The sequence below is a fragment of the Gallus gallus genome, chromosome 7, assembly GCF_016699485.2.
Source record: "Gallus gallus isolate bGalGal1 chromosome 7, bGalGal1.mat.broiler.GRCg7b, whole genome shotgun sequence".
NCBI lineage: Eukaryota > Metazoa > Chordata > Aves > Galliformes > Phasianidae > Gallus > Gallus gallus.
In genome coordinates, this window is record NC_052538.1 from 13,707,099 (window position 1) to 13,729,948 (window position 22,850).

The 22,850-nt window shown below is 41.4% G+C and overlaps 2 protein-coding genes across 13 annotated transcripts in view; one reads left to right on the top strand and one right to left on the bottom strand.

Moving 5' to 3' along the window:
- The window catches only part of PDE1A (phosphodiesterase 1A), a 198,484-nt gene extending 195,858 nt beyond the window's left edge, over positions 1 to 2,626 (top strand). For all 11 annotated transcript variants that reach the window (XM_046943860.1, XM_046943857.1, XM_040703691.2 and 8 more), the window contains one exon: positions 2,507 to 2,626. In XM_046943860.1, coding sequence (XP_046799816.1) covers positions 2,507 to 2,583 — 77 coding nt within the window. In that variant the 3' untranslated portion in view covers positions 2,584 to 2,626. The remainder of the gene's footprint in view (positions 1 to 2,506) is intronic.
- An 11,061-nt stretch (positions 2,627 to 13,687) lies between these two features.
- Positions 13,688 to 22,850, bottom strand: part of PPP1R1C (protein phosphatase 1 regulatory inhibitor subunit 1C) — a 40,861-nt gene continuing 31,698 nt past the window's right edge. For both annotated transcript variants that reach the window (XM_040703714.2, XM_015289551.4), the window contains exon 5: positions 13,688 to 14,130. In XM_040703714.2, coding sequence (XP_040559648.1) covers positions 14,042 to 14,130 — 89 coding nt within the window. In that variant the 3' untranslated portion in view covers positions 13,688 to 14,041. The remainder of the gene's footprint in view (positions 14,131 to 22,850) is intronic.

The window sequence follows — 22,850 nt, forward strand, 5'->3', positions numbered from 1 at the left end:
CATACTTCCAGAGGCTGGGGCAGCAGGCTTACTACAAAGCATAGGTCCTGGCTCTCTGAGACAAAATGAATTAAGAATGAGTTTCAGCAGCAGCTTTAAGTACCTCTGCAGCAATAGTGCCACCACGTTGCAGCTAATTGAAAAGACAGGCAAAGCAGGAGCTCGGTATTGAAATAGCTGGCAATATTCAGTACCAAAGGGAATCAGGTTAAAGTGTTTCATATTTCTTTTATGTTAGTGAAATGATTTCTCATTCTTGTAAGTGGAAGGACTTTCCTTGAACTGTCGTTGTTGCTCACGACGCGGCAGTGTTCAGCCCAGCAGGAGCTTTCCCTGTACAGCATTGCATCCCCACTTCTCACTTCTATGCCTGTGCTGATGGCCAGCAGACCCAGTCAGGCCACTTCGTGAAATACAGGCAGGTATTTTCAACAGAATTCTTCACTTGCAAGCAGTAGAAGGCAGCATACATGTCTTTTAAACTTTCTTTGTACATTTATCTGGGCATGATGAACACGCCCTGAAAAAAGAGAAAAGGCACTGCTTTGTTCTCCTTGGACTGCTCCTCTTTCTCGGTTATTTACCACCTCATTATACCAGGTTCTGTTTCCCTGTGTCCCAGTCAGAGCAAAGGGAGAACTGCTGGGGGAGCTCAGGCCAGGGCTTGAGTGCATCTTCTGCAGCACTGCTCCCCTTCCTCAGTCTCACTATCATTTTATTGCATCTTACAAGATTAAGTGGAACTGTTATAAGGTGATTTCATTTAAGTGATGATTTTCCTTTTCTCCTGAGTGATTTATTAATTGGAGCATTAATTTTAAAATCTGCTTATGTTTAATTAAACAACTTCATGTTTCAGTGATTTATAATGGCTAGTTGGCACACTTTTAACTTTTCACTCATGATGATAGCCACGTTAATCCTTAGTATCAGAATGTAAAAGGGGACAATAAATCTGCAGTAAAGCAGGATATGGGTAACTTCTACCCCAGTGATGGTAGAGGACTGTCAAGCAGTGTGTTGCAGTGAGCATGCGGAGCCTTCAGCAGACACCATGGTAAAGCTGCACAAGCCCACAGCAAAAACACACCAGTTCAATTCATGGCAATGTGGCCGCATCAAGTAGTACCTGTACTGTGTCAATGCTGGTGGCCCTGGGTACCAGTGCCATTGGTGCTGAGTGAGTGTGGATGGTGGCTGTGTGCTTTGTTAGCATTAATTGTGCACCCTGCACATGGGTGGTGAGTGGGATCCCAAAGCAGGCATCTGCATCTGCACTGGGATGAGGATGGAGGAAAGGAGATGTTGAAGGAGCAGGTGATGCCCTAATAAAAAGGGTAGGGACAGAAGCCCTCAGCAGCTACTGGGAGGTTGCTACGAGGTGAATGCCCTGCCATGAGGAAAGTGAATTATGGCTCAAGATTCAGTGTTCAGTTTTTATGAAGATAAAGCACACAACTCTGTGTTAGAGTGGGCAGCACCCTGGCAATGAAACCATTGCTAAAATCCAGTAATGAAATTCTTGCTTGTTTACTGTAATACTGTGGTGAATTCAGAGATATTCTTTTCTTTCCCCACGTTCATTGTCATGAGCTCTTTTTCCTTTCTAAACTCTGAGACTCATCTTCAGCTTCAACTCACTGTTTTTCAAATTCCCTTTCAAACTGCACATCATCTGCTTTCATTTCTAGCTGCTTATACCTTCGCTTTTGTCTTTCAAAAGTTTTCCCCATCTCTGTTTTATTTGTATAAGTTTTCCCTTCTCTCAACTCATTTTCTCTACTTCTGATACTTCTGTGGCTTTCCTTTTTCATGTTTTTAAATCACTCCATCACTCCACCCCTTAGTTAAAGCTAAGAATTTACCATATAGTTGGTAAGTAACTCTGAAATTTTGCTGCCTTCTCCCTCATGTCTACTATCTTTAATCAGTTTACAATTTTCCCAGCTGTACAAGGAACAGCTTAAGCAGGAGCTCTGTGTAATGATTGGAGGTTTGGCAGCTGTACTGTGTCACCTAGTTCGAAGTCTACTTGTGCTGCTTGGTGTCACATTCCGTATCTGATTGAATTAATTGAATTTTCAGAACTCAACATTGGCATCTTCCACTGTCTGAGAGCAATTTGTGCCTAGTTTGGTTGCCTACATTGAAGAGGATTTAAACTGCACATCTCTGCAGAGGGTGAATTGTGATTTTTCAATAAATAGGAAGTTTAAAAAAAAAAACCACTTTGTTAACACTCACGTTGTTGCATTTTTGTTTCATGGTGTATTCTATTGCTTTCATTTTATCTTTTGCACTTTGGATAAACCACAATGATGAGTCAATTAAATCCAGTACTTTCTATGCTGAGAAAGTAGTTAAAGAAAACTGTGAATGAACCCTCACTGTAACCTTAATTAAAGAAAGGGGAAAGACATTACTGCCTGTCTAGAGCTTTGCAGATGCTATAAATTTGTTTCACTTCCTCACTCAAGCTCTTAACAACATTTTTTCTTTCTTCCAGGTGAGCCTACACACTGTAAGCAAACAGAAGATATAGTAAAAACCACGGAACAAAATCAAGCACTGGTACACAACTAGATTTACTGTTTCTTAAAAGCTTCTGACGTTTCTGGCAGGACAGGTACTTTTGCCATTTCTTCCTTATAATGGTGATAGTTTTGTACCATGAAGACTGGCTCATTGCTATTATTAATCTCTGTTCTAAAGTTGTGGGTTTATTACAAAACTTTGAGACTGGAGTATGTTACAACCCTTTAGAAGGGTTTATGTCCCTTTAGAGGTCAATTCACCATAACAGAAGGGAAAAACAATACCTTGTGTATCTGAATGTTTAATGTGAGATAAAATAATCATGCAATAGAACATCCTCAAGTCAAGTATACCGAATACTAGAAATATGTGGTAATAGTGGTAAAGATCTAATGTTTATGAATTACTCAAACTCTGTTGCAGAAGAAAAGAACACTGTCTGTTCCTACCTCCATGCTCTCAGAGGCTGTTGTCTGTCAACTTATTCTCAGATCATCTTGTTTCTGTGGAGGGTGATTGGGCAAAAGGATCAAAAGCGTAAAACCTCAAACCCTAAGCTGGGAACTCAAGACACCTAACAACTCTCAAGATTTCAGTCATATTTGTTCTTGCTATTTCATTTTCTATTCTGCTTCCTTAAACTAGCCAAAATACTTTTTCCAGCCAAAGTTGGACCTTGCTTTGTTGCATCACTGACACCAGACGTTTCTAAGAGACATGTGAAAGCATGTTAAAGATCATCTGGACTGGATTGCTGTCACTGTCACAGATACATGGTTACGCAACCGTGCTCCACGCAACACGAAAGTTCTACTTGTTAGCTTCCTTAAAATATCTGAAAATAAATATATGTGGACTGTGCAGGAAGTCATAGAGTTGTATTATTGAACCTGCATGAATGGTGACTCTTTCCCATTGGGGTGTCTGCCACGTGGAGAGAAATGGTGTTTAACAAATCAGTATTGGAAATATCGCTTTAAAATCAACTAAATATCACCCAGTATTATGATTAAAACAAATTCAGCCCTACAGTGTTTGTCAGATGTCAGCCCTACCATGAAGCTGGTGCTTATGGTTTTACAGGCAGAAGAGATTCCTAGACAAAAATTGCTGCCCTCCTGCAAAGCATTGTGTTGCCTCTCAGACAGAACTGGAAGGTGACATTGAGGCCTTATATAATGACTTTGCTCAAATGCAAAGGTGACAGCGTGGATCCAACAAACTCCTCCCTTGCTTTGCTTCATTCAAACATCAGATCATCTTTCTCTGAGAGGTGGCATAAGTGGAGCACACAGGTACTTACCTCTGGCAGATGTCTCAGAATGAGTCTTGCAGCCCAGCTGTGCCCAGAAGAGGATCCACATTCATCTCTGCTCCTGCTGAGCTACGTGGGACCTCATGCAGTCTGCACCCGACCTCACTTCCCTCTGCTGCAGCCAACCAGGAACCTTCCTCTCTCCCTTCATACTGTACTCTTCTGGCTAACTTGGCTCGCTCCGTTCCCCTTTTTGGACCCTGTATTACCTCACTGACCAACAAGTCTGCACTCAGCCATGGTCCACTCGGAGGCAGACTCCTGGGGCAGCATCGCTCCCTGCTATGCAGAGCCCTGGGTGCTCATCTGCTGCTTCAGGAACCTAACTAGAGCTCCCACGTACCACGGGCTCAACCTCCAGAGCACGTGTTTTGTCCTGGCCGAAGAAGGAACAGTGAACCAGCCAGCCCACACTGAGGGGCACGTATGTCTCTTTTCCTTTGACTGTCTCCTTTCTGACAGCAGAGTCATTGAAGTTGAGCTGGGAACAATATGATCTTTCAGCCCTGGGATAAGGGCATGCCAAAAGGTGGAATTTCTGTTGTTGAATATGTAAGCCATATACACACTATGCACAGTTAGAGTGCATAGTTTTAACTTAAGAAATGTTTGTGCATATAGGTTGTAAAAAGTGCATTTAAATTGTTCTGTGTATCTGGTCCAGGGCTTGTATTTGGCATGGACAAAGTTCTGTACAGTGCAGCTGAAGAATGAAATGTTAACAAATGAAATTGTATCATATATGTTATAATGCAATTGATATTTTTTGCAAAGAGTTAAGAATTTATATATTCTGGCAGTGTTTGAGCAAATCCTTAGTAGCCTGGATCACTCTGTGCACCTCTGCATCCATTATGGGGAATGTTGGACACATTTTTTTTTCTTTATAATGAAATATTTCTTACTGTTGTTGCATCAAAAAAGAAACATCATTTATATCAGACTTTTTGTTTGTTTGTTTCTACTTGCAGATTGCCATGTGCTGTGGCAGTAGAAAACTTTCTTGTTTAAGATCTGATATCTTTGGTCTTATGCCTTTTCTTTCAAAACATGGGATCTTATTTCAGATATGTTGAGCATCTGCAGTTCCCACCAAATTTCTAATGTGCAAAAATTGTCAGATATATTTAAAAATGAGGCCAGCTATGTCTTTGTCTGTAACAGTGCATTCATCAGCATTGTGATTTATCTATCATTCCCTGAGACCAAAACTTTGGAGCAATCCAAATTTAATGTTTGTATTGTACTTTCAGTTTCAGACTTCTACCATAGTTGAACTTGACTTTTTCTTCCTGTGATTGATATACTATACAAAAGTCTTCTCCTGGAAATTCAAGCAGAATTTATAGCAGATTATGCAGAGTACTGGGAGCATCCTGCGGGGCTTTGGGTGTCCTGTCCTCCTCCAGAAGGTAGGAGGAGCTCCTGAGCTCACAGGAGGCACTCAGCGCCTGTTAAACTCTTCATTAATACAGAAATGTGATTCATGTATAAATAATCTTACTTCTTCATTTTTATTCAGTCTTAATCACTGTGGTAGGTGTTACTGAAATAGAAGAGTCCTTAACTTTCCTTTAAAGCCAGATAACTCTCTTTCTTCCTTTATTCTTAGCAAGGTTTTATCCATACATGACCCAAAGCTTAGCGTGTTGTTTGGAAGAGGAGAAATTTACTTTGGCTGAGAAGACCATAGTAACCAATGTGTGTCACTTAAGACTTTGACCTTGTGTGGAATTCACACTTGATGGCAGAGCAGCTTCCTGTGGGGGCCTCTCCCAGGCAGGACTTTCTCTCCAAACCCTGTAAGGCTGCGCTACCAAAGCATTGCATGGGGCCATAAAAACTGGTGTTTGTGTCTGCATCTCTCCCACAGCATTATGGGCATGTACCCCTGCATCGAGCACACTGAGGAGCTGTAGCTATAGATTAGCCCTCAAAATTTTTATTTTGTATTTTTATCTTGAGATATCTGATAAATATATTATGTAATATTGTTATGGTTTATGATCTAGCCAGTATTTTTTTATTTAATTTTCAACAAGGCAATCTACAACTGTGTGTTTCTATTCTGCTGTATTTGTCCGTATTTCCTATGATGATATTCCTTAATAAATTTGATTTGAGGGCAAGGATCGTGAAGCTCCTGAGTGTTAGTTACAAATCTGCTTGACAGAAGCATTTGCTTATTTGCATACGATTTTCTCTGAAAAGTGGCAGAATGCAGCTGGCTGTTCCCGTGCCCTTTGCCTGCCCGTCCATGGCTGTGCCACTTTGCCGCACCAACTTGCATCCTCATGGCTCCCTTGACAACAATTTATCTTAGTATACTTTACCTTTTTAACCTTTACTATTAAGTCAGCCCTCACATGAAGGAAATTGTAACCAATAAGAAAGTATTGTTTCCAAAATCTTTTTACCATGGGCTGGTACTGTTGGAATTGCTGGGACTGTTCAGGTCAGCACCAGTTCTTCAGAATGGGCTCATCTTTCAGAGGCACCTCTTATGGCATGGTGCAGGCTTTATTGGCAGAGTTCAGTGGAGCAGGCCCTCATCCCTACTACAACTGGAAATCAGTGGAAAGAATCCCATTGACTTAGACTTGTATTACACTCTAACAAGGTGCACGATGGCAATAAATCAAGACTACGTCATATCTTGTTCTTTGCAGTTCCATTTTCCCAGATGCTGTCTCTCTTCAGCCACATGCTCGGATGACTTTCATCTGTTGTATGTAAGCCAGAAGTCAAACAAGCCACTACTAAGACATCAAAATAACAAATTAATCAAGATCCTCTGTGGAAATATATAGAATATATGTTTTCAGTTGACTATATTTGAGAAAGAGTAAAATATAATATTAACATTCTTCAATAGCAGATTAAAAACACATAAGATTACAATAGTTTGGACAAGATTTGATTGAGAGGGGAGTGTGTCCAATTGTAAATCATTCTTTGAAAAATCAAATCCTTTGAAACCTAAAAAATCCTAAAAAATGAGTAGAAACGACACTTAATACTGTAAAAAAAAAGTGTCATCTCTCAGAAACATTTAGGCAACTTCCCTGGGATAATTTTGCTTTCCCAGTCATTTAATTATTTAGTGGGTCTCAAGAGACCTCTTGTCCATGTACCAGGACAAACATTCAGAAGTTTTACATAACTGCGGGCTTCTAAGTAGTCCCCTGGGAGCGAAGAGGCAACTCATAACCACAGAGTAATAAATGTGGAAAAAAAGAGAACTTTGCTGCGAAGTATACTTCCCTTCTACTCAGGCAAGTCCTTTTCCTACAGCCCATTCTTACAGGGCAGCAAAGGCAGTACTCCAATGAGATGCTGAGGATGCATAACTTAGCTCTTCAATCAGAAGGAAAGGAAGCAAGCTTTGGTGTTTGGTAAACTGTCAGTTATTTAAGTAACTAAGCTGCTGAAGCAAATTAAACTTTGCAAAAAAAAACAAAAACAAAAACAAAAACAACCCCACCACCAACAAACACAAAACAAACAAGAAAGACTCAACAAACCAAAGAACAACCAACCAACCAAAAAAACCACACCCCAAAGCCTAACCTCGAAAAAGCTGGAAGACTGTTAGCAATACTCCTTACATTTGGATTGATTACTGTTGGAGAACTTGTAATTAGCCATTGTTTATTTCTCTGTTTTCAGCTGTTTTACTGAAATTTTAGCTCTTCTTAATTCTTCTATTGAAATTATACTTTACTTTGATACCCCTCTCCTCTGAGAGAGTTATTCTTTCCAGTCAGAAATGAACATTTGCCTCTATTTCTTGAATTACTCCAGTAGCATTCAACTGGGATGAATGGCAGTGAATTGGTGTTGAGCATTGCGACTTAATAGATGATGCATTTTTTTTTCAGCATTTCTGTCTGAGGAAGACCCCTGTTCAGCTAGTTGCAAGGTGGTTTGGGGTTGGACAGAGCTGTGACTGCAGCCATAAATAGTTCTGATGGACATGTGTGTGTTCACAAGCAAATAATGGGCATGAGACCCGGGCTACAGAGTTGATATTCCCAGCAAATTAGAGAATAAAAATGACATGAGCAATTTAAATATTATTTATAATTGACCTTCATGTCTGTTTTTAATATTCAATCTGCTGAGTGTTTAAAAAAGCAATTAAAAGTCCCATATAATGTTAAAACCCTTGATAAATGTAATAAACAAATGACATATTCAAAAGAGAGAATCTATGTCCCATTAGGAGTGAAGAAGAAAGATGAGAGCAACATATGGCAGTATAATTAGCATGATTAGGGAAGCACATCAATAGAATTTATGCTGCAGGGAAAATGTAATAAGAAACCAACACACTTTCCTCACTGCCTTGAAAACTGCAAATATCGCTCTGTGAAAGGGAGAAGATGCAGAAAGGCTCTCTGGCATTTAAAGCTCTAACTTGTGTTCTTCTGATTATTAAAGATGCACACAGCCATCTGCAAACCATTTATTTTTTGCAGAGTTCACATTGTCCCATTGCTTTGATTAATAAGGAGCAATATTACACCTCAGCTGCTTTTCAGAAAGATGCTATTTTGGAAACCTAATTAATACTCACTCCACTGTTAGCTTGAGGTGTTCGTTAGTGCCAGATACTGAGTTCTTATTTGTTTCTCATTATGTGGAGAGTATTGCTTCTCAATGCCAAGGTTTTTGTTTTGCACTTTGGACAACCTTTCGACACCGCTTCTCCCCCCAGCCCTCCCTTCAGAAGAGCCAGTAACACCTGTCGTCATTATTTTAGCGTGCCCATTATGTCTGTCAAAGACAACGAGGGCTATTTACATAGCTAGACAGTCCTGATGCACAGCAAATATTGCTGCCGTTTTCTGAACAGTTGGGTCGAAGAGAAAAGAAAAATTTAGAAACGTGGCAACGCAATTGTAATTTCAGCCTACCACTAAGGGTCAGTATATACCAAGCAAATGCATTGTTACAGGATTAAAACAGAGTCAGTTTCTCCAAGCAGGAGCACTGGATATATTTGTAGAAAGTACAGATTATTTTAGAAGCTATCAGAACCACCCAAACCTATAGCAGAAATGCCCCTGCTGTTGGCAAAGAACTCTCACAGACTCCATCAGCCAGCTCTGCCATGTCTGGAGATCAGCAGCATGTCACCAAGCAGCCTGAGGCCCAGTGAGGGGCACAGACGCCTTGCCTGATATCTGCCCAAGGTGCTGCTGTTGAGGATGGCCCTGCTTTCTCTCGGGAGAGCAGTGAGAACAACACATCACAAGAGACACTGAACATCAACTCAATTGCCAAAAGCCATACTCGCTGCGGAAAGGTCAAATGTAATTGCATGTGTGATGAACCTACAGAGCAGCTGAGACTTCTATTGCAACTCACCATTGTGCTGAACAGCTAAAGGAGAAAAAGGAATACGATAACAGACATGCACACACACACAGAGGATGTAATCCTATGAAACCAACAGTAGAGTAGGTATCAGCTATCTATCTAGTGCATGGCCATCTTAGTTCCACGTGCAACCTGCAGCTCTGCCTTCTACAAACATGCCAGCAGAAAGTACACTGTCACCTCATGTTCCTCTGGAATAGGGCCTCTCATAGAAAGCCTGTGTCTCAACTATGTAAGAGAAAGAGAAAGAAAGGGGAAGGTAAAAGGAAAGATGTGCAGAGGAAAAGAAGAAGGAGAGGAGGGGAGGGGAGGGCAGGGGAGATGGAGAGAACTACGCACTAAGCTGGGCTTGCACTGAACTCAGTTGCATGGTATCAGGTGCCAAACTTGCACAGAGGAGGCCCCAGAGCCTTCAGGGCCATATGTCGGTCCTTTCCCACCCACCAGCAGCACTGGAGCCTACCCAGGCTAGGCAGACAGATGCCCCTTCCCAAGACAGCAGCCCTGCTCCATTGTGCTAAATGTGTAGGCTCAATAGCATCAGCAGCAGAATAACTAGTGGTGATTTTTGACTAGCATAGTAGCTAATTAGAGCCTTTTCCAGTTCACATCTTTGGGACAACTAACACTTTGAGAAGACTAGGGTAGTCTTAAAACAGTGCAAGAGATTTAGTCGTTAAACTGGCAGCAGGATGACAGGAAGTTTCCTGTACACTGGACACCATACTTTTCCAAAAGAAAGAACACTGTCAGCCAAAATCTGTGGTCATTTTTGAGCAGTGGAAATTACACTTTAGAAATGACTTTCAAATCTTGGCTCTTACTTTGTGTCTACTTAAGTATTATCTGCTTTTGCACCTGGAGAATAAACAACACATACCATCCTGTAAGTCAAGTCATGGAATTTTTCCAACCAACTTATTAGCACAATGTCTCAATAAATCAAAGGGAGGAATCTGTCATGGAATAACAAGTATAACACAAGAAAAAAAAAAAAAACAAGGCTGTAAAATGCAATAACAAAGCGTCCTTAAATTGCTGTACATTAATGAGCTGTGGGATTCTGGGAAAAAGCTGAGATCAGTCCAAAGAGACAGTTTTCTTTCAAATCTTGCTGTAGACATCATTCTGCAAATATTATTTCCTGCAATATTTTGAAAGGAAGAACAGCAGCACAGAAGGGCCATAGATGTAAGAACATGATGAGAGTTGAGAAGAAAAAACAACAAATCAGAGTTGTTCATTAAAAAAGAATTATATTAATTACTTGCCTTTTTGTTTTTTTAACCTCTTCTTTCTTTCTCCAGCAGTTCATTCATGGAGTATGGACTAGTATAATCCATCTCTAAAAGTCTTAATTACATTTTCTTTTGTCAACTCTTACACTACAAGCATGCAAAAATCATCTTTGTTTCTGAGCGAGTGAAAGAGTAGAAACGTTTATAGGGTTTGTTAATGTTCAGCATCTTGAAAGATGCTCAGGGAACTTGCTGTGTTCTACCTGATCCATTAACTCCAGTTCTCGGCTCTCCAGCAGCACTACCAGCTGAGTCTTCTCAAAGAGGTCAAACCAAGTCATAATAACATAGAAACAACATTAATGGAGAGTGAACAAAGATTTCCATGGGAAGGTTGCCCAACAACACCCTGTTTTGTTTTGAAAAGCAGATTTGAAACAATATTAAATTTTTGACAGTATTTAAAAGTAAACTATAAAAAAAGTTTGCTACTCTAAAGAAATGAAACCCTGTAGCATAGCTGAAGGATTGCCCAGGTGTTCTTTATTTCAGTAATTTTCTTCCTTCCCCTTGCCAGTCTCTCTGTATCACTAGAAACAGACCAAAGCTATCTCTGTTGCCCCTTTCAACTGTATACAGCATTTTGCGTCATTGCAAAGAGATCTGCGTGGTTTATTTAAGACTATAAAGCTGATCATGCTGCGGGATAGCCAGAGCTTTCAATTGTACCTAAAGTGTATGAGAAGCACTATGTTAAGAAATTCTTTCCAGTATCCAACCTGAACCTCCCCCAGCACAACTTAAGGTCATTCCCCTTTGTCCTTCTGCTGTTACCAGGGAGAAGCAGCCAACCCCCTACCTCACCACAACCTCCTTCCAGGTAGTTGTAGAGAGCAATGTCTCCCCTGAGCCTCCTCTTCTCCAGACCAAACAATCCCAGCTTCCTCAGCTTCTCCTCATACATTTCGTGCTCTCAGCCTAGTGTTCCAGCTTGTCCAGATCCCTCCGTAGGGCCTTCCTACCTTCAGACATATTGACAGCTTGATGTCATTTGCAAATTTACTGAGGATGCACTCCATCCCCTCATCCAGGTTATCGACAAAGATATTAAACAAGATGGACTCCAATATAGACCCATAGGGAACACCACTTGTGATAGGTTGCCAGTTGGATTTATCTTCATTCACCACCCCAGCTGGTTCCTTACCCAACAAAAAGTGTACCTGTCCAAGTCACGGGCTGCCAGCTTCTCTAGGAGAATACTGTCGGAGAAAGCGTGAAAGGCCTTGCTGAACTCTAGGTAGGACTTATGTCAGCAGCCTTTCCCTCATCCACCAAATGGGTCACTCAATCATAGAAGATCAGGTTGGTCAAGCAAGATCTTCCTATCATGAACCCATGCTAGCTGTACCTGATCCCCCAGTTGTCCCACACATGCCATGTGATCACACTTTCCGTCTTCCCAGACACTTCTGTCTTGAGGTTCACCAACAAGTCACTGTAGTGCTACAGCTCTGCTCCGTGGCAAGCACTTAGTTGGATATTTTTCTTTTTTTCTGGGCTATGATGTTTTACTTCCTCTTTCATTGCAGCCTTCCTTATGGTATACATCTCAAGTGGAAGATTAGACAGTTTGCTTAACTCTTCGATTTAAAACTTGTTGTCGTATAGAAAAATGTGTATTCTATCCATGTACTTTAGGTGACGTTAACACCAGCAAATGGTGACATGGATCCACAGAAACTTCCGAGGGACAAGTCCTGTCACGTCACTTCGCCAAAAATGATCAGTCTGTTCCTACACTCAGACATGCTGTGTGCATGACCCTGGGTCAGGACAGAGAGAAAGCAACAGGCTTTTAAAATGATATAGCACAGCTGGAATATTTGGAGATGAGGGAGGTGATAAGACCTGAATTTAGGGAAGAATTCAAATTGAGGAGTGGCTATCTGAGGCCCTTATCAGACCACGGTGCTTCATCCAGATAAGGGCTGTTAAACAGGCTTCTTGTTCTCTCATTACTGCAGTAATAGCTCTGCAATGCATTCAGATCTGGTTCAAACTAAATCTAATTTATAAATCCAATTCATTAAGTGTAATCATCCTTCAGTCCAACAGTGATCTTTAAACAAGCTATTTGTGATAAGTTCTCTATACTCTTATCAGGTGTTTTGTGCTGTCTCTGAAATGCTGAGGTCCCAAAGTGCCTTGTGTTTTTATTGTCTCTTATGATTTATGCATGTTTTAATCCTTTGGCCCATAGATATTTCTTACATGAAGCCTCTGGGTACTAATAACCAGTAAAAATTAATACCAAAATTGTTTATCAGCCAGTGACACCGTGCCTCTCTATTGGTCACCATTTTACTGCTGCAGTCAGGGTTAAGTGAAGAGCCTGGCACTGTGCAAAATCCAAGCTGTGACAAAGCTGGGAGCAGAGCCCAGCTCTTCTTGATACCACTCCAGTCTTGACTTTGGCCTGTTCAGATGTCTTATGAAGGGTCACTTCCCTCCTTTTCTTCTTTGTAGCACAAAAAGCCCTCAGCCCTGTAGCTGTTCCTGCCCAACTGAAGAGTCCTTTTAGTTCTTCCTGTGCAGCTGAACAAAGCTAGAGTCACAGAAACTGACTGCAATAATGGTGACACAGAGGACAGATACAGGAGTGCAGATGGAGGGCAACAAGATGGCTCCCAACTATAAAGGAACACTTGTTAACAGATCCTTTTCTCAGTGGGTCTTCATGGAAGAGCAAGGGCTGCGAATGAATTCATCATGCAAGGCATAAACAGAAGGTTCTGTGTTTTCAGATGACTGTTTTTTTGTTTGTTTGTTTGTTTAGTTTTTTGTTTGTTTATTTGGATTGGTTTTTGTTTTGTTTTGTTTTGTTTTGTTTTTTTTTTTGCTATCTCAGCCCTCTAAGATTGGCTGAAAGAAGTGAAAAGTTAAGTCTACGTACCAAACTTATCTAATACAAAAGTACAGTTAATCTGGAAGCCAGAAAAGTACTTTAACTATTGTGTATCTGGGGGACACCAAAGAACATCTCTGCATACTTCTCCATTGGACTGAAGAGGCACCTCTGCTTATTTTGTTCCTGTCTGCATTACTGCAGCTCACTCTAGCGTTACTGATAAAAACAGCCTTTAACTGACGGGGTCATTCTATACGAACACTCCTCCACAGGCTAGACAAACCCACGGTACAACATACAGTCTTGTCTAAAGGAACATATTATTTATTTTGTAGCTCTTAAATGGGATTTATTTACAACAGGTCTTAGAACACAGCTCACACGCAGAAGTTAAGCTTTGGCAGTACTGCCATCAGATCACTACCATGTTTGCAACGACATCTCTACGTCATAGAAAATGAAAGAAGAGTGACATTAAAACAACTGTTTTATCTCTGGGAAATAGGCTCACAGAACGGATTTGCAGGTGGCCATAAAGCCCAGTCAAGGTGTGCCCCCAGCACACCCTGCTATGTGAGAACACTAGTGGTGGTAAATGGTGGGACGCACGCACAGTGTCACATTGCGGTACCTGGCCCCCAGGCAGACTTGCATGGTTTAGTGGTCCCATTCCTCTTCTCTTTCACCGATTCCCTCTTCCTCCTCTGGGAATGCTGAATCACTCTGACTCTTCAGATGCTTTATCCCTGAAAATATAAAAGTAATAGTTAAAAGTTGTGTTATTTTGTATCAGACATATTTTTTTTTTCCATGAAGGAAGAAACAAAGAAATAAATAAATGAATGGAAACATTTTTAGTGCCCATACTGGCCCCCTTTCCCAAAAAAACTCTTCATTCAAAGAGTACTACTATGCATTTCTGACAGGAATATTCTCTTCCTTGAATATGGGCCCTTTGGAAATGTATCACACTTTGTAGGAACAGAACAGCTTCCTTTCTCTTCTTAGTGATCAGATTCATTTTGCCACTACAAAGCAAGGTTTGAGTTTTAAAGGCTGAGAGAGTAGGTGTAGGAGTCATTCCACCTGAGCCTTTTCCTGAGATAGATCTACTGAAGGTCCTTGTTCACTCCAAAATACATGAAAATTTTTCCAAATCCATCTCTTGGAGAATTTTCAGTTATTCGAGTTCAGTGAAGTTACAAGCAGCTGAAAGCAGAATCTCATAGAAGTTCTAACAAGGCGAGTGCAGCCCACTCCACACATCCAGCAGGAGCCCAGCTTGGCTCAGTGCGGGCCTCCGGGCTCCCTCTCTTTCAAACGCACACAAGCAGCACTTAGTTCCCTGGGAAACAGTTGTTCAAATGTAAAACATGCAAATAAATTAGTGCTTCCTAGCACAGTACGTGGTAAGTGTGCCCTGCAATAATCAACACATATCCAATTAAGTAACTGTGATGATAAGTGAAGAAACACTTTGCTCAGCTACCATCATGCTGGTCTCTTTAGCAATGCCCTTTAGTAAAACAAATACTTTTAATATGATTTCACTAAACTAAGGGTTAAAAGAACATTCATTGCAAAATGATATTATGTATGTATGGCAAATTCATCTCCTCTTGTTTATCTCTGGACTTACATTCCCTGTACTCGTCTAACGTGCATTATTCAGTATTTCAGATCATAGAATCACAGAATTGCTCAGGTTGGAAAAGACCTAAAAGATCATCGAGTCCAACCACAACCTAACCATACTACCGTAACTCTAACAACACTCTGTTAAATCATGTCCCTCAGCACCACATCCAAACGGTTTTAAAACACATGCAGGGATGGTGACTCAACCACCTTCCCATGGAGCTACTCCAGTGCTTAACAGAAAGGATCGCTCAGAATCAGGGAGCATTTCACAGATGAAATTCTCATGTACCAGGCCACTATCACTGTTAGTTCTTTTTCATAACCTCCTTTCTACATCCTGCCCTCCCCTTTGCCAGTCACCGAATACCATACATCTTTGGGATGTACAGACTTGCAGCAACTCCTGCACTGGTCAATGCATGTAGAAGACTCATAAAACTGTCATTCACAAACCTCAAAAATGTTGTGGTGGAGGTTGCCAGAATTATTTGATCTTGCAAGCATTGTTATGAAATAAGATGGCCATGCAATGAAGGAAGTTGGTATGAATTGACATATAGGCCATGAAACTCCTGTCAGTACTGCATTCTAAGCCAGCTGCTGAGAATTTAGATCTTTGTCTAGCAATATCTGCTTGCTAAAGGGTTATATTCTGGTTGGAGATCGAGTAAAAACTTATTACTCAGGTCACTCCATCTGTTCTTACTTCTGCTACTATGGTGGTGTTGGTTTAATAAAAAGGAAAATATTTCTTTTTCATCATTTCACTCTTCCTGAACATCGCACTGTGAAACAGTTCATACCTCTCTTCTCCTAAACAGTAATCAAGAGGCACCAGAACAATGCTATCTGAGGTTTGTTCCTATTCATTCATGAAGCAATGCATTAAGGATGAACAACAAATGTAGACAGAATTTTTACTCATTAAAACAAATCAACAACAAACAGAAAAGAAAAACAAAACACAGGAACCCAAAGCCAGAATATTTTAGAAGATACTGCTTGTACATCCAGAAGATCCAAGTTCAAAGCATCAAGTCACTCGTTTTGCACAAACCACGTAAACTTTACAGTATTAATAACTGCAAACAGGGAGAACTGCAGATGTATACCCATGAGTGAGTCTCCCATCTCACCAATGCCCCTTGCTGCAGGCAGTGGTTAATCCTGAACCCATGAGCACATTGCCCATAAGGTCTCTTGACTGCCCAGTCCCCTGCCCAGGTACTTGTCCCTGCTCTCCTGTGGGGGTGGCTTGTGGGGCCTAAGACATCTCCCTGGTGGTCCCCAGCCCTTCTCTGACCCAGACTCTGCTCTTCTGAGGGCAAAGCCTTTCAAGCCCTGTTGCTGCTCACTGCCCCCAGACACAGCTTCACCTTTTCCCTGCACATTCACCACAACCTCACACCCACAGGTTGCTCAAAATCATTGTATTCTGCCTTAAAACGAAGCCTGTCTAAACACTGACATTTGTTTTTTTCTCCCTTCCCTCCTTCCCCCCACCCCCCCCCAGTCTTTTATGTTTCTGAAGCCAGCACAACAAGAATTGCTTTTTCTCAAAGGGTTCATATTTCACTGTAGGTAATTCAATCCAATTAATGCTGATGAAGAAACCCTTAATGCCAAGCCATATTCAGCAGACGTGCACTAATACACTTTGAACTGTTAATTCTTTTTAGATGAAGTCACTGCCTCAAAGCATATTTCTAGATTACTTATAAATTATGAGTGCAAATGGGACAACTTCCTGGCATTTTTGCAGTCACATAATAACATCTATGCTGTTTAATCAACAGCTTGCTTTTTGTTTCTATCCACCTGACCAAAGCATCAGATTAAAAGGCTAAGATATGAAACAACCAAGTGTTCCTGAATTAAATTTCTCCTATAAAAAAGAAGAAAAAAAAAAAAAAAAAAAAAAGAGGTAATTAAGGTAACTCTCCGTCTCACGTAATTAAGACAGTTTCCCCTTCCTATTTAATGCTTCTGCCTTCACTCTGCTTCACTGCCCAAGGAACACCGTTGACATTTATGAAACTTTGGGTTGCAGTAAGCTTGGCAATCTGAATTCCCAGCAGTTTGGAGGGTTATTTAGTTTTATGACTTAGTACTTCTCCTCTCCCTATTGAAAACTGATATCCAAATTTTCAAAAAAGACTGGAACCTGATGCTGAGCCACAGACAAAGCAGGCTGACTTTCAGGCTTTCAGTACTTAGTTCACTTTGAAATGATCAAGCAAATAAACCTGGGCAAAGGGGATGAGAGCCAAACGAAAATGTCTGCTTTGTGCCAATCCTAAGTGAAATACGCTCTAGTTCCTTCAGCAAAAATGGGAATATCAAAACAAAAATAATGTATTCAAGCCACTAGATTGGGAGAAGAAATGTCCTTTCCCAGAGCATACTGTTCTGGATTTATCAATCAGTCCAAACTATTTTGACTTCTCTAAAACTCTTCTGTCATATTTTTGTTTCCAATTGAAACACATTTTTGAAATAATAATTAAAAAACTGACAGCACAGTAACAACAAAAAATACGTTTCATGAAAAAAAGCCTCCACCACAAATCTGGTGCTTACTCACAATACTGGTAAGCAGGCTCCAGTTGGAGGCAGCCATGTAGAGCCCAGGAGAGCTGGCAGGTCTCTGGGAGCAGCCTCCTCCCAGCACAGGCATGGTCTGCATTGCTACAGGAAAACAAGCCTTGGGTAAGCAGGGACTCTGTGAGTGAGCTCTGCTACCAAAAAGATGATGTATACAACTGATAAAAGTGAAGACAAGATAAAACTGAGGAATATAGGGAAATATAAGTGCCCAATACCTGTCTCCACAGGAGCAGCAACCCAGCCCCTTTGGCAGCTCTGGCACCCTCAGCCCATTGCATGTCCCCCCTGCAGACTCTCTTATAGGTAGTCTCTAAGCCACCAGTGGTACAAAGAACATCCAACAGTAATCTGTGAAATGACAGCAACAAAACACACAGACCCAGTCCCTGACAAGTCCCACAGGCGAACAGAGCCTTTTGGCATTGCAGGGTTTGTTCTTGTTCCTCCAGATCTCAGTGGGATATTCTCTTCCTTTTTTTCAGGAAAAGAAGGATCAGCTTTTGTGATTGATCTTATCTCCAGTTATAAAGAAGAAATAATAGCTGATGTTAAAGTATTTAGAAGAAGTGACACACAAATAGGTATTCTCAGACTCCTCTTTAGATTATCCAAAGAAAAGCAAAGCGAGGCTGGGACAGTTACTGTCTGAGTGTGGTGGAGTCTTCGGAGGCCACATGGACCCACACATGGTGGGCCTTTAGAGTTCAGGACAAGAATTTCAAGGACCAGTGTGGCAATTTAAACCAAGCTGGCATTCTAGCAAGCTGTAAATCAGAAAAACAACGTGTGCTATGTTATTTTATATCTTAGCTCAGACCAAGGAGAAGAAAAAGTTATCATGTATTTAACGTGATTATGAGACCGAGATACTATTCAACCCCAATTATACTTACTTCTTATTTTTTCTCAATAACATGGGTCTTTTTCAAAAACACAGATAACCAAATGAAAACAAATGATCCAAAGTACTGGCAAATATAACAGGTTTATGTAGGTCACACCTGGAGTAGATCAGATCATCAGCATATCCAGCAGGTCACCGTGGCCTCATAAATATTTGTGAATGACCTTTCTGATACCGAGCAACAAGGATTGCCTAATTTTCTAAACGAGTGATGGCTGTTACTAGCTCATCTCTTAGCTCCAGATATGCAATACTTAATCCTCATGATGAGCCTTTTAAATGACAAATCTGGGGGCTTGTGCTGCTTTCTCTGCAGTCAAAAGACCCAGTGTTACACTGGCAAAATGAAGACTGTACAAGAGCAGCAAATTCATGTTGCAAAATTCTGGCTGTTTTCCATTTTATTCTCTCACACTGCACTTTCTACTCCGGTTTCCTCTCCCAGAAGCTGCCTGAAGCAGCTCTGACTCCACCACACCAGCATGAGGGAGCTGCTTCAGCACAGCAACGCTTTGTCAATCCCACACAGGCTGGCCAGAACACGCACCAGACACAGGGGTCAGCTGAGCTGTGATCAAGGGACAGCATCCCCTACTTAGGGTAGCCAACAGAGTAAACTGAGGCTTTCGTCGCTCCAGGCTGGGATATAAATATCTCCTTTTGCTGGTTCCCTTGCTAGCAGGGAGCAGTCAGTCCTAGGTGTTCCAACGGAAAGCGGAAGCTGCTGCAGTCAGTTGCGTTGATGTTTCAGACTGCAACAACCTCAGCCCATCCTTAGTTCACTCTCTGGGAAGCCAGAAAACATTTCTCAGCTGATTCTGTGGAAGATGGCTCTGGGTCAAATACCTCAATGACAGTTCGAGGTGGAAAACATGGTGAGATGGTTCCCACGTGCATAATGACAGGCTCATTGGGCTGCCGGGGCCTGCAGCAGGGACAGCTGAAATTCTTCAGCTGACATCTTTTCATCCCAGTTCTTCACAGTTCAGACAGAGGTTTAGAGCTGCATGCTCATGGCGAGACAATCGAAACAGCCTGCGTGTCCTGAAGCACCCACAGCCAAGGTGCTGCAGGCCATCAAAGCTGATTTGCATAAATAAAAGCTAATAACTCAATGCCTGGTTGTCTCTCTGTAAGGCAAGGAAGGTTCTTTTAATCCTGAGGATGTTTATAGATGTAAACTTGAACCATAAATAGGCTGATCAGCTCTGTTTGCTCTGCCCTGGTACTGTAATGTAGTTCCAAGGCCCACCCCATTGGGTAGGTAATGTTAGCACAGTAAGCTTCTCTGCAGAATTTAACTGCCCTGTGTAAGAAGAAATGTTCATATGTCCTAAATGCATATAGATTTCCATTAACTGCAGCAAGGAAGATTTAAAAAGTTGTATACAAGGAATGAAGGGGCATATGTACATTTGCAGAACTGAGTACTACTGTAGGCTTAAGGAGATATGAGACCTGAGACCACATCCAGATTTGATGCACCAGCTGTGGTTGGCTTCTCTTACAAGGACAGGTGATTAAATTTAGGTCCAGTCACAGGTTAGAGGCAATATCACCAACAGTTCGATTCTAGCCCCTTTTGCTAGAACATGTCATTAGGAATCCTTTTCCTGAGATACAAGGGCCAGTGTCATCACACTCTTATGAGTACTGTTCTTGCTGCTCAGCAAATATTTTTACTCAATTCAGAATTATCTTTGGAGGTGTTTTGTTTTAAGTGAAAAGATATGCGATGCTCCTCCATGTTGATGATGATAATGATACACTTTGCAAAAGGTAACCTCATCGACAACATTCTCACTTTCTCTCCATTTCCTAGGTCATGCTCTTGTTCCTGCTCACAGCTGTAGTACCACACACCACGTTCCTGTGGGATGTCCTGTGGCACTCTGGGTGGAGAGTGCACAAATGCCCACTGACCTTTGTATACAGCATTGCTTCCAAGCCCTCACACAGCCAACAGAGAAACTCCCAGTGTTTAATTCTCCACTTGGCATCCTGTAGCACACCCAGGCTAACTACATGACTGACAGCTTAAGCAGAATGGAGTTGGGCCAAAGCATTTATAAAAATGGCAGCAGCAGATTTCAACATCTGAATATTTGCACTTGCTTGGAGCTTTGCAATTGTTGCTTGCCTGAGATTAGGAATAGAACCCTGAAACTAAAGAATTTCCTTTATGAGGAGAAAAATAAAAAGATATTGCCAAAACATTTTGTATTAGTGGTGTAAAAACACTCACTTTTGCCCAGTTTTTTAACACGAAGATCTAGGCATGCTATAGGAAAAGTAATTAACTTTTTATCTGAAATGAAAACACAAGGGAAATTAACTTAAACACTCAGAGATTTGTGCATTCAGTACCTTACTGAAAATGCTTTATGAAGCATTTTGATCTCCTCAGCTCCATGAGACATGTCTGAGCAGCTGTATTTCAGTTTTCTTCAGACATTCTTATCTGACTTCAGTGTTAACAGACAGGATTATCCAGCTGCTCCTCTTTTCCTGAACAATTGTACTGTGGCTCTACTTTTTTGTATGTTTTAGCCAATACAGGGATTTTTCTGAGGTCAAGAAACCTAAACAGAAGAGAAAAAAATCACTGCCACATCCTGAAGGGAGAGAATCCCTGACAGAGGTGGGGAGCTGCCAAGCTCCAGAGCAGGAGGCTGAGCCCACAGTGGGACAAATGAAGTTCTGCATGTAAGGGCTGATCAGTTCCCGGTGCTTCACAGCTTCCTCTGCTCCATCCCAAGTCCTGGCAAAGGACCCCAACTATTCTATGTTGTTTGTCTTCTGGATCCATATTTTCTATTTTTGACATTCTTTTTGTGGACATCATTTCTTTCCGCGGCCTGGGTCAGATGCAGCACAAGGTTTGTTAGTGGCAGATCTGAATCTCTTGCTGAGCACTTTGTAGCCTGAGATTTTTAGAGTGCAGATAGAAAGCTTCCCAGTGAGTTGTACTTTTTAACCAACAACAGGACCAACAGCTCTGCTGGTCAGCAAAAAATGCAGCTCCATGTTTTGCTGTCATAATTCCATGTTCTGTGTGGCTTTCACTTTTAATTAATCCGGTCTGTTTGGTTTCTGTCAGAAGTCTATAAGCTTCTCTGTTAATTTGCTGATGAATCCCCTACTGAGTTGTAATTACAGCCTTCACTGTGATCCTTCTTACGATGACAAAGGAGATAGAATTTTGGCATCCACATAACCTGACATCAGTAATAATGTAAACATTGGAATGAGCTCTCCTGTTCATTTAAGTACCTTACAAACTCCTTCAAAATGACAAAAACATTTTGATGATTGAACAAGTGATTGATTGGTCCATGTTTACACTGATTTATCTCCATCATAGTTCTTTCATGGGTGGCATATGAATAGCAGGCAATTCCCATTTTCTTTGTTACAGTTACAGTAGCTGCAGTGCTTACAACCAAACAGGAATCTGTTGGGAAGAATGAGCCTGCTCCATTTTCACCACATCACTGTCTGTGAGCTGCTCAGATCTCCTCAAACAGCTGGGACCTGCTTCAGAAGGCAAAAGCTGAACTTGGCTTGAGTCTTTCCTGTAGCCTCAGGCAGCAGGCATTTCATGCTAACTGAAGCAAATCCAACACAGCAAGATACAACAAAGTCAGTCTGAATGTCTAAGAGTACCAGAGCTCTTCTGGGAGATCAGAGACAGCCCAGTCCCTCTTCTCTTTTAACACCCTGGTTACTAAAGAGGTGTTTCCCATGCTACAGCTTTGGGGTTTGCAGCCTGCACTAACTCTAACTTTTGATTCTGAGACGTTTTTCACAGTACCGACCAAGCAAACTGATGTTTAGAGAGTGCTCTTGCAGAAGTAGAAAATGTTACACCACAAAAGATGTTATCCATCAGAACAAAGGTGAAATTTTGATATGAGCACTGCAAGATGAAGTTTTTACCATGCTTGCCATTACCATACTACGAACTATCTACATTTCAGAAATGGTAAATAAGACAGCTATTGAACCACAGAATTTGGTGAGGCTGGAGTGGTTCCTCAAGGGACTACCTAACCCAACCAGGTTGTCCACGACCAGGTCTGGTCAGGTTTAGAATATCTTCAGGGAAGGAAACGGCAAGCTTTCTAGGCAACCTGTTCCACTGTTTGACTGCTCTCACAGCAAAAGCAAACAAACAGACAAAAAAGTACATTAAATTGAATTTCACCCATTTCAGTTTGAGCCCTTTGACTCCTGTCCTCACATCACATACGAGCTCCTCATTTTCTAAAACAGAGAAGTGCCACCAAGGGAACTGTGCCTAGCACCGCCATC